This window comes from Manihot esculenta, chromosome 5, assembly GCF_001659605.2.
Source record: "Manihot esculenta cultivar AM560-2 chromosome 5, M.esculenta_v8, whole genome shotgun sequence".
NCBI classification, from domain to species: Eukaryota; Viridiplantae; Streptophyta; class Magnoliopsida; order Malpighiales; family Euphorbiaceae; genus Manihot; species Manihot esculenta.
In genome coordinates, this window is record NC_035165.2 from 25114813 (window position 1) to 25127553 (window position 12741).

The following is a 12741-nucleotide window of genomic DNA, read 5'->3' on the forward strand; positions in this document are numbered from 1 at the left end:
CCAAGCATCAGCATGACTCGAAGAGAGGGAGGACTAAAGAGAGACACCCTTGGACATAGAGATAAATAGAGACGCACGACTCCAGAGTTTTTGAACTAAAATGAACTGAAAATTAATGCCAGTTAATTAACTCGACTAAAATTTCAATATTTTTTACCCTTAACCTTGACAATCAAGTATGTCAATTTAATAACCCCATTTTTTTCTCATCAATAATTTTTGTAAAATAATTAATAATATCTTGTGAAACCTATTTCGTATTTCTTGAAAACTCACAATGCAAGTAGTTCAAACTATGCATAAACTATACAAACTGAATTGGTAGAAGATAACAGTTGAGTTCATCTTCCAGCCACATTACAAATTTTGATATATGCAACACCAAGTGGCCCCCAGAACCAAAAGCACCCTTCCAACTTCATGTTTCAATATCTTCACTTTTATCATTTCTAAAGTTGCATCAATAGTCTCCTGTCAATTCAAGACCCTTCATCTGCCAATTCATTTTCAAAAAATAAAGCAACAAATGAAATGAGAAAACCGGAAGACAACAAATTTACATCAATGTTAACAACAATGCTCAGATACCCATCACCATCCACCTGATTAACTTCTAGTTCTGTAAGCTAAAATTGGGAGAGGTCTGAAACCAGTCTTAACTTTTTGGTCCAGAACGGCTTTTCCTCAATCTGGCACGAGTTACACGAATGGCTTCATCCATGTTAGTCTCTTTCACGGGAGGGTTTGCATTTTCATTTGTTGATGAAGGCGCTGCTTCAACTTGCATTGCTTCTGCCTTGGTTGCTGAAGACTGGCTGGAAGTTCCAGATGTGGTAGCATTCGCTTTTTGAGCATTGGAAGCCAAAGGAGGAGCATTTTGGGCATTTGAAGCTGCTGCAGGAGGAGTTGCTTCTTGTACTTGTGAAGGAGCCACATCTTCTGCTGTTTCCATTGGGTGTTGACTCGAAGATGTGCTAGAAGTGGGGGATGGAGGTTCTTCAGTCTCTGGTTCTGCTGCAGCTGGCGGACGGTTCCCAGAAGGTTGAAGATTTGGAGCAACAGCAGGTGGGTGCGCCCTGGCACCTTGACGTTGTGGCTGTAATTCAATAGTCACAAAAATTAAAAGCCATCACGGTAGCATCAGGTATAACTTCAACACGGTAATATCATGTGAATAGCACCTTCAGAGCCACCATTACAGATTCCAAAGGATTATTATACCAGTAGAATAAACCATGCAAGGAAACAACTACATCCCAAGGTTAAGGGGAACCAATTGAATCTCCAATCACAATGTGATATGAAAAAGTGAAGAAAGTCATCAAATTTTCAGCTTAAGTGACAGTGTGGTGATGAAAATTTGAGGTCCACTTTCTGCAGCTTAGGTGCTTTTCTACTGATTTCTGGAGGAAGATAATAACAAAATAATAATGGTGCTATCATTATCATACTACCTGAGACCTGGGAGTTGACTGTGAAGCAATATACTGCAAAATCTCAAAAACTCTTGTCTGACCATAGCTTGCAGCCCTTTGCCAGTATATAATTGCCATATCTCCAGCTCTAGTTCTTAGTTCCAACAAGTTGCGATCAATTTCATTCTCATGCTTTGCGACATATGGTCTAAAGAAGGAATCATAAACATAGGTCGTTCCCTAAAAAGTGAAAGAACAGGGTCAATTATAACGATGATCATCTACATAACATCCAGCTTTATTAGCGCCCAAATAAAATACATACCTTAGTCTTAGGGTACCACAAGTAAATGAAAAATGCCAGCTTAGCCTCACTGTACATTGGAACCCTTCAAGAAAGCAATAAGGAAAACAGAATGTTAACATAGATTCTCTCACAAACATTTCATCCGCATTTCAAATTAAGATTCCATACCATGAAATAAAAGCATCTCCAATTCTCTCGCAAACTGTCAACACAGCCACCAAAATCCTGCAACCCAAATAAGTTAAAAAATGAGTCTAGCACCAAAAGTTATTGCACATTTCAATAGGAACAAATGACATGCAACTCACCAGTATTGGCACCAAAATCGAAGATGCTCAATTTCTGGCTTATTCTTTTCAACAGTCTTATAGCATTCATAAGCAGGATAGGCATAGCCAAAAACCATCCTGCCAATATATCAATATAACTTAATTTGGACAAAAAAATCCTTTAAATTCAATTGAGAGATAGAAATGGGTCATTGTTAACTTACACAAGTCCTCTTGTAAGAAATGATCCAATCATTTTGTATACCTACAAAAGAAAAAAAAAATGATGTTAATAACCACCAAGTCTTTAAAAACTCATCCCAGCTGAAACAAGGATAATAGCACTCTTAGACCCATGCATAGTAGATTAGCAAATTGTAAAAGGCAGAAAAATAACAACTAAGATGATTTTATACCTTACACCAATATCACCAAGAGTTTTTAGGATAGACTTATACAATATCACACAAAATGTTAGATATCATTTTAACTCTTATATCTCTATGGATTCTGAAATCTCAAGCTGCTGAGAATGGACAAAAATTATATCTTTGTTTGGTCTTAAGGGTGGGAAAAAGTTAGAAAGGCCTCATCCAACTTACCATATGGTTACTAATCTTACTCAAGTGAAGTCAGCCTCTCTTTTGTTTAACAAAAACAATAAAAATCAGTTCATATCATTTAATCATGTGTTTTCAGATTTTCAAAGCCAAAAGATCATATAAACCAGTTTGAGAATCAATTATTTTGTCATCCATTTCTCTCAACAACCAATCCAAGGGTCAATACAGTACAAGTTCGACTTTTGATTTGGGGATACCAACTAGAGAGAAAGAGAAAGATCAGAAGTAAAATCTTATAGATTTAGCTTCATCATCCTAAAATTACAATATCATAAAAGTAAAGTAAAAAGCTCATCCTCAAAATATTATCAGGCCATTTCATATAACGACAATTCAAACCGTTAAAACGTTCCTGATTCCAAAACTAGGGCAAAACGATTCCCAAAAATAACTCAAAGCCGGAACAAACAAACAAAAAGCGCATAATCTAGCAAAAATACAAGAATCTAAAACAACACTCGAGCACTATCGCATTTAATCAAACACAAATGACACCAAATGCGCAAACTACCACATCAAAACCTTAACAATTAGGTCTAAAATAACAAAATACAACTAATTACTCTCAAATAGAAGAATGCCATTAACTACCTAATAGCCGAGAAAAGGATGAACACTAAGCAACAATCATATCAATTTCACAATTGAAAAGATAAAAGGAACAAAATGAAGGCCCCATTAGTACCTCTTGATGATTATTATTACTATTTCCCCCGAACTGATATGGAGAAAAGAGGAAAAAAGAATTAGTATGAACAAATGAGAGTTAGCACTGGAAGTCTAGAGATCAAGAAACCGTCGACGACTCGCTAAGATCTCCGGCGCAGGGACAAATCAGCGTCGCCGAAATGGCACGGCGAACCGTTAAGATGTCGTCTTCGGTACAGAGACCCGAAACAAGAGAGAGTGAAGTGATAATAGCACTCAGCAGCGGTCTTTTGTGTCGTTTTTCAAATTTCTCCTTTTCCTGGTTTTCTCGCCCTTCCGGTTCCGATTTGTGCTAAAGAGCATGACGTAATTTAAAGAGAGCTCTGCTTTTGTGTGCCAGACGTACGAGGATATTGTGCTCATCATGGATTAATAGCCGTTGGATTTATAACGAACGGTTCACGTGTTCCTGAATGTTGTGGGTCTCGACAAGTGTGTGATTTGTGTCAAATAGCATTGGGAAGTAAGCTACGAAGTATCACTGAAGGGTAATTTTATCACTGCGTGGGGAAAACGGTGGCTGAATAGTGAATGAAGTATATCAAAGCGTTGTGGATAAGGAGCAAAAGAATAGAAAGGTGTGTAAAATTACAGGGAGGCCCAGGGGAATAAAAGAATAACGTTAGACTCCCCAATAGTTTAAAATTAGGGCTAATTATTACATATAAAGGAGCACTAAAAAAATTTGTGATTTTTATATAAAATTATAATTTTTCTTTTTAAATGATTTTACTTCAATAAAATAAATTTGATAAAATTATATAAATTTTTAACTAAAACAATTTTAACATTCAAAATTTAATTTGATAATAAATACTTCTAAATAAATTTAAAAAATTTTAAATTTTATTTCTCTCCTGATTTTTCATACTCGTTTAAAAAAAACAGTTTTAAGTTAAAGTATTAAATTTTATTATTTTAAATAATAAAATAAATTATTAGACAGTACTAATTTATTATTAATTCTTATAATAATTTGTATTCTTTACTTTTGCTTTACTCTCACTTTGAGTGACACATGGATAATGCTAAAGAGCATGACGTAGAAGAGAATCTTGCTGTTTTAACTAGAGCTGATGCATCAACTTTAGCTGAAACATGCATAATCTTCTTTTTCACTCTTGTCCTTTTTTATCTTATGCAAAGGAGAATGTAATTATACTATATAATCTTTTCATCTATATGCTACATCGCCTCAAATTATTATATTGGATATGAATAGGGATTTTAAAAACAAAATTACTCTCCTACCTCTAAATTATATTTTAATTAATTAAAATATTTATATAATTTTATAAATATATTAAGCAGTTATTATATTATTTTCGTCAATTAAAAAATATCATTCATACAAACGAAATAAAATTATAATAAACAATAGCCGCAACATCAGTAATAACGACAAAAACAACAGTGCCCACTAGCTTCTATCTTCAATAGCATCTCATTTCTCAAATTCATATTTGATTTTTCATTTATTGGACAGCCTTGAAATATAAGAGCTATAGCAAGCTTGTCAAGCCAAGTTATGTGCATAATTTTGGGGTTGAAGCAGCATTATCTTCTCCCCGCATACTGGCTTTTTGCACATCAGCAGATTGATTTGCTGTTTAGTGGTTTGAAAATTCTTGGCTGCAACAAGAATACCTGACTGTAAGTCTGTGACAATGTAACATGGTGAAAAGTTTTAAGATTTGGGGAAAAACCCAAAATGAGAAAACCAGAGTGATTTCCTTTTTACTGAACTTATTGGCTTGACCTGTCCTATTGTCAAATCAATCCTTGGATCCATCTCCCAACGAGGTATCCGCCAACACCCTTGATCTGCCCTATTTTAATTAATTATAATATAGTACATGGGCACGAAGGTAATTAACTCTTAAAAAATCAAATTTGTATTGTTGAGCTGTTTATTCAATGATTTTGGGATGGGCACTCGAATTGAGTTAAATCAAAATAAAAAAAAAGTTTAAAGTAATATTTTAGTGCTTCAATTTGTTGAAAGCCAACAAATACAATCATCTATATCTCTATTTTTAATTTCAAATATTATTCAGTCTATATTAAATTACATTTAAAATAAGTAGAATTAGAATTAAAATTAAAATATGTTTAACTAAAACTAAAAACTGTAATCTACAATAGAAAATTGAAATTGATTTAAAACTATAAAATGGAATCAAAACTTAAATATAATCAATTCGTATTAAAATCAGAATCAGATCAAACCAATCATAACCAAAAACCAAAATTGAATTGAAATAGGAGCCTTTTACACTCTTGAAAATTTTCAAATAATTCTCCAACTTATCATTTGAAATCAGAAACAGAATTATATTGGAACCAGATGGTCATGCCCCTAAGTCCAATAGCTACCCTTAAAGGATTTTAGTTTTGCTTTTTAAATTCTTTATTTTTTAAATAATATTGTTCATTCATAAATTAAAAAATTAACTTAATAAAATCATTATACTATTATATTATTTATTTTTTAAATTCGTAGGAATAAATGGTTGTTCTTTTCATAATGTTTTATAACTTTAAAATATTTGATAATAATAAAAAAAATAATTGTTAGATCATCACCAGTGCACAATAAATATGATAAATATGAAAAGGTTCTACAAGGTTCTACGAGTCAAGCCATCCAATTTGACTAGATAATGAAAAAACTCGACTAATAAAATATAAAAAATTAAAACTCCAAACTCTTATTTTATCAATGTTTGGAATGTCCTAATCGATCATTTTAAATACTCATACTACAACGAGACAATTGAATATATAAATAATCGATCTCAGTAACTGGAAGAAATCTATTTTTGTATAGGTTAGATAAGTCGAGTATAACCTAATGAAATCAGAATAAGGCGACGACCTCCAACGTGATGATCGACCTCTTTACCCTCTCCGAGGTATTCAATCAGCGTGTGAAAAGGTTGTCCAGCAGCCTTACACACTAGTTCTACATTAATTAGTCAACTACCAACTGCTTGATATATTTGCCACAACATGCCACCATCCAATTTTATGAGATGTAAGACAGAAAATTAGGTATAAATATTCATGAACCAATCACATTTAGGGGGTTCTCTCTCTCTTAAAAACTAACTCATCAGCAATTAACCACACTCTCTTTAATATACTCACAGATACTCTCTAAAAATCCCTTTAAAATGTTTTATTATTATTTATTCTCTCTTTATATTAATGAATCTTAGATAATTTTTTATCTAATTTGAGCGTCAGAAAATCTTTATCGAAGCATTTTAGTGGACCTCTGACCGTCTTCTTCTATCTTGTAGGTTCTTTTTTTAAAATCAAATATGAAATGATCTAACGAAATCAATTACAGATTGATAATTAACTTATCGAATCGAGTCTCTACTAGGTGTGTGCATCTGAATACCCACTCCACTGAATCTCACTTTACCAATACTTTTAATTGTTTAATGACTATATGTATAATCTCATAATTTATTAAGTCCAAACCTTTTGTACATAAATCCAATATCCAAACAGATCTCTTATACATATATAAAAAATTTGCTGACTGCCATCCAACTAAGTCATGTGGACAATTAATGAAAGCTTGAAGGAGTCTTCACTGAATTGGGCATTGTTTGGGTAATTTAATTAATTGGAGGTACAATAATATTCATATACGCCTTTAAAATAATGTAGCCGCTCCTTTTGGTTTTCAGAACCAAATAAAAAATTACATCTGATCTTAATTTCGATTAGATTTTATTATAATTTGATATGATTAAATTTAATTAGTTATAATTTTTTTAAAAAATTTCAATTTTAATTTGAAATAATAACGAACTAACTAAAATTAGATAGGCTGGAAACTAATTCAACGTTTTGTGCCTAAAATATCTTTAATTAATTTGGTCACATGAACACAAGTGAGATACTTGCAACATTCCTTCTCCATGACGTTGCACAATGGGTGTGTGCTTGAGGCCAATGGAGTTTCTGTGTCTATGGCAACCAAATCATTCCTTTTTTTTTTTTCAAACGCAATTGACCAAAAGGAAAAGTGGAAGAGCACTATAGAACTAAAAAAGAAAGAGGCAGCCGAAAAGCTTAAAGATGATAGAAGAGAGAGAAACCAAGAGGGGAAAAGGGTAGGCAGGTGGGTGGAGGCTTCCAAAGTCTTGGATTGGAGTACCCTCGTCCTTTACACCACATCCATACTATAGGATAAGGCCCCATGCTATGAGACCCAGTTCGACTCTGTCCTCTTTCACGCATGTGCTTCTAGTTATATAAATAAATCTTAATATAAAAATTAAATAAAATTTATTTATTTATTTTTGAAATTTACGGTGAATCGAATATAAATAAAAATTACCCCTAATCACACATATTTTATATATATATTTTTGCTTGTGTGTTGCATTCATTGCTTCACCCTTTAACCTCTCAAACACCTCCTTTTCCCACCCCAAAAAGTTTGTAATGTGTTTGGTCATAGTGATATCTTGAGTTCAACTCTGTCATCAATGGATTAACAACATGATAATTGATAGATGTGTCTATAATACCAAAATTTGCAAGAGAATAAATATATGTAGCATTAAAAACAATAATCATCATAAACAAACACAAAAGGATGAAATGTCATTTCACTTTGTCTGAATTATTATTCAACCTAAATAATGTCAAGTACATTTTTAGAGAGAAATGATATATAATTTACCCAACTTAACTACTATCAAGTAAGTAGTCATCCTATAATCTTAATTTAACTCAAATAAATACTTAAAATAGAATGGTTTAAGAAAAGAGTCAACAAAATGTGACATAATAAAGACCTTGAGCATGAGAGACGTCTCCATCAAGTATCAATAATTAAACTACCTTTTGAGCCGCTGGAGAATTGAATTTGGGTGAATTGTTGATTAAATTATTATAGTATGATCTTTATTAAAAATTTAAAATTACAAAATTGTATTTAGGATTATAATCGAATCGACTCGAATCGAGTTTTGATAAATTCAAATTCAATTAAAAAATAAATTTAAATACTTGAATTTAAGTTCGAACTCGACTTGAACCGAGTTTTGATAAGTTCAAACTCGATTAGAAAATAAATTTAAATACTCGAATTTGAGTTCGAACTCGACTCGATTTTCATTTATAAATTCGAACTCGATTCATAATATAAATATTAAACTCGAACTCGATTCGTAATAAGTTCATTTATCACATTAACGAATCAACTTAAACTCTACTAAAAAAATCTTATTTATATTTGAATTTGAACTCGATTATATCATAAACATGCTTAATATAATTTAAATTTATTTAACTTAGAAATAAAATTTAAATTATAAGATCATTCAAATATTTTTAAATTAAATTTTTTTATTTAATTAAAATACCTGAAATTTAAAATTAATAAAAAATAATATAAAAGGATTGTTTTTTTATAAAGAAATCACAATTCCCATCTCTTCAAATTTTGATATGGAATTGGTATTGACGAACGAGTATGTTCACGAGGCTGTTCACAAGTCAACTTGTGAGTTTGTTCATAAATTTGAAAACGAGCTGAGCTCGCGAGATTAAACGAGCTGAATACTGCTAAATTCAAGTTCAACTCATTTATTAAATAAGTTTAAAAAGTGAGCTCAAACTCGACTTATTTAGAAAACAAGTCAAACCTAATCAAGCTTTTATCGAGCCGATTTTTGTTTATCCTCCTACTTGTACAATCGTTTAATAAAAAATAATTCATACGCTTGTTTAGTAATTTTCATAATAAATATATTTATAAATTATTTTTAACTAAATATATTAATTTTTATCTTTCTCTCGTCAGCACTTATATCAAAGTGTATTAAACATGTAATAACTTAAAATAAAAAATTAAGAGACTAATTTATTTTTTTATATTTATAAATTATTTATAAACTTATTATATTAGTATAAACAAACAGAACATTTAAGTTTTAGTCAGTGCAATAGGTTTACCATCTGTAATCGAAAGGGTAAAGAATTTCGGGCTCAAGGGCCTTTACAATTGGGATACAAGCTTTAAGAGAACAACATTAGGGACCCATTAAACAAGTACTTAAATAAGGCCCAAGGTGGAATACAATAGAAACCCTAGTTGCAAAGAAAGAGTCGAGGAATGTCTCGTGCCACCTGAAACGACTCCCATGAAACACAGATCTAAGCTAATTGGGGCACTAGGCCAGACCAAAACCCAGAACCACATGTATCAAAAACCTTCAAACGTCACAAATTTGAGTCCTTGGCTTAAAGAGAGGCAGATGACATAAAAAGTCAGAGAGAAGCAACTATAAAAAGAAACCCTCGATAAAGAGATAAACAGAAACAGATATATTGAACAAATTTATAAATTAAAATGAATTAAAAATTAATTAATTCGACTTTTTTTTTTTTTTTGTTATTATCCTTGACAATCAAGCATGTAGAATTTAATAGCCATATTTATTTTTGATGACTGCTGGGCTTCATCTCCCCCATATGAGACCAGCCCCACGATGACAGTCCCAGACCAAAGGTCGAGAAGCCTATTCAGTGAGCCGGCCTGGACCATCCGGCCTCGAAATCGGGCCTCCCATGGGCCTCAACCCTTCCACATCTAGTCCAGTCTTGAGGCCAAGTAGGAGAGGGATAACCAGTCCATCCGTCCAGCGTGATCTGTTCACACGCGCGTCCGGGAGGGATTAAATGGCCGTTTAGCGTGGCGCAGACGTCTGACGCTTTCGTACGTCCATATCTGTGTGATAGAGACAGATGGCCCAATAGGGGGCAAGACCGTTATGCGTCACTAGCGGACAAAAGAAAAGGATAAAAGGGGAGGAACACTCTCCTCTCGGACTAAGCTTATAAACCCTTTGTAAACCCCTATTTTCTAGATCTTAGATTATCACTTGGCGCCGTATGTGGGAAACGAAGAAGATCTTTTCATCGCCGGAGTTTCCATTCTCAAAGATACTCACTGAGATCCACAATGGCCAACCATAACGAAAACAACATTCCTAATACCCCCAACGACCTGAGTTCTGCCCAGGAGGGGCAACAGTTCTCTTTCTCTAGCCCCGCAACCCCCAACAGCCAACAAGCAACCCCTTTTAATCCCTCGCCGAACTCGGCAGGGAATGTGCTTGGAGCTACTTGTCCAACCAGGACCTCCAAGCCATGGTCCTTCAACTGCAAAACACCGCTCATTGGCTAGGACAGATAATGCAGCAGAGGGGCCTCAATACCCCAGCGAACATGTTGCCTGTGGTAGAAGAGCCCCGAACAAACGAACCCCAGCCTACCTTCAACCATCCTCAAGCAAACAGCAAAGAAACCGGAGAAAGAGGCAGAAGAGCCGGTGAAGAAGAAGAGCCGGAAGCCAGAGTCCATGGAAGAAGGGTAAGGGAGTTGATAGAAAATGACGAGGCAGACAGTTACTCTGCTAGGACTACCAGGAGAACGGAGGATGATGAGTGGAAAGAGGAATGTCGCATGGGGAAAAGACCTAGGCAAGAAGAAGAGGATGTAGATTAAAAACTGCAAAAGATGAGAGAACAGCTCCTGGTCGAGTTGGGAGCAAAAGATCATAGTCAAACCCTCTTGCCTACATCTTCGCCTTTCTCAAAATGGGTGCAGCAAGAGACCATCCCCAAAAAATTCATGATGCCACCTATGGCAGCATACAACGGAGCTGGAAACCCAAGGGAGCATGTCCTTAACTACAAGACCTTCATGGAGCTGCAAACCCTATCGGATGCCTTGATGTGCAAGGTATTTCCTACGACGCTCATGGGGCCAGCACGGGCGTGGTTCAATAGCCTGGAAGCCGGAAGCATCAGGAGCTTTGGAGATTTAGCCAACGTCTTCATTAGCCGGTTCATAGCCGGAGTGCCAGCTGACAGGAAAACCAGCTATTTGGAGACAGTCAGGCAGGGAAGGAATGAATCGCTGAGAGAATACGTAGCCCATTTCAATACGGAGGCCCTGCAGATTCCCGAGCTGGACGAAAGCAGAGCAGTAGAAGCCATGCAGAAAGGGACGACCTCCTCAGAGTTCTTTGGCTCGTTAAGTAGAAAGCCCCCCACCTCGCTGGCGGAAAAGTACATAAGGCAGGATGATGCCTTAGTGACAAGCAGATTCGCCAAGGAAGCGGCAGACAGGAGGAGAGCCCCCGAAGAAAGGAGGTCGGAAAGGCCGGAGAAAAAGCAAAGCAAAAGGCCTGAGACCTACAGACAGCCCTGGGACCGAAGGGACCAAAGACCATTTCCCCCTCGGGTTCCAAAACAAAGACCATTTTCCCCGCGGGTTCCAGAGACCCTGACCCCTCTCAACGCCTCCCGAGCTGAAGTGCTCAATGCGGTACAAAACAAAGAGTTCCTCCAGTGGCCGAAACCAATGAGGGCTGAGGCAAGCCAGCGAGATCCTGACAAATACTGCCAATACCATCGTACACATGGCCACGACACCAAAAACTGCTACCAGCTGATCAGTGAGATCGAAAGGTTGATTAGGAGGGGGCACTTGCGAAACTTTGTGAAGAAACCGGAGGGAGAAAGGTCTCAGTAGAACCCTACAACAGAAAGACCCCGGAGGGCAGGAGCAGGACCGGTGAATGATGGCTCCAGTGGAACTATCAACATGATTGTTGGGGGAACGGGAGGTTGGATGAGCAGAAAAGGAAAAAAGAGAGGTCGAGACGGTGAGGGTAGCAGCGTCGAGGTCATGCAAGTAGCCGAACATTCTCCAGCGGTCATTTCTTTCTCTCCAGAGGACGCCCAGGGCATTCAGACGTCTCACGATGACGCTCTCGTTATCGAGGCCGTCATTCACAACTATCGGCTCAGAAAAGTCCTTGTCGACAATGGAAGCAAGGTGAACTTACTTCCGTATAGAGTCTTCCAGCAAATGAGAATCCCCGAAGAACAGCTGGTTCGGGATCAGGCCCCGGTGAAGGGGATCGGAGGAGTCCCAGTGCTGGTGGAAGGAAAGATGAAATTGGTGCTGACCCTCGAAGAGGCACCGTTAGCTCGTACTTACTACGCGGTATTCCTGGTGGTGAAGCTTCCCCTGAACTACAATGCAATACTAGGGAGGCCAGTGCTATACGACTTTGAGGTTGTAACCAGTATAAGGTACTTGGCTATGAAATTTCTGACTGAAGCGAGAGTGGGAATAGTCAGAGGGTGTCAGGAAGAGGCGAGAGTAGTATACCTGGCTACAGTATCAGATCCGGGGTCAGCAGGAGAGAAGTTCGACCCAGAGGTCCTAGAAGTCCAGGATGAGAAGAAAGAGGCCAGAACGGAACCAGTTGGAGAACTGGAAACTTTTTCCTTATCAGAAGCAGAGACAGATAAGGTTTTCAGTCTTAATGCCGGCCTGACTGAAGAGCAGAAAACCGAAGTAATGGCCCTGAT

The 12741-nt window shown here is 36.2% G+C and overlaps 1 protein-coding gene across 2 annotated transcripts; it reads right to left on the bottom strand.

Annotated features, from left to right (window-relative positions):
• Positions 1-239: 239 nt before the first annotated feature.
• On the bottom strand, positions 240-3618 carry LOC110616226 (putative HVA22-like protein g). 2 transcript variants are annotated; one of them, XR_002488171.2, is made up of 8 exons: positions 3300-3618; positions 2216-2256; positions 2031-2129; positions 1891-1947; positions 1741-1804; positions 1455-1655; positions 603-1096; positions 240-493 (listed from the first exon to the last, which is right to left on the bottom strand). XR_002488171.2 is itself a non-coding variant. In XM_021758576.2 (7 exons), exons 2-7 carry the CDS (start codon positions 2245-2247, stop codon positions 656-658), a joined length of 894 nt encoding a protein of 297 aa, XP_021614268.1. In that variant the 5' UTR covers positions 2248-2256; positions 3300-3618; the 3' UTR covers positions 240-655. The 2 variants fall into 2 exon arrangements, 1 of the variants encoding a protein (XP_021614268.1); XM_021758576.2 differs by having other exon boundaries at positions 240-1096.
• Between the last annotated feature and the right edge of the window lie 9123 nt (positions 3619-12741).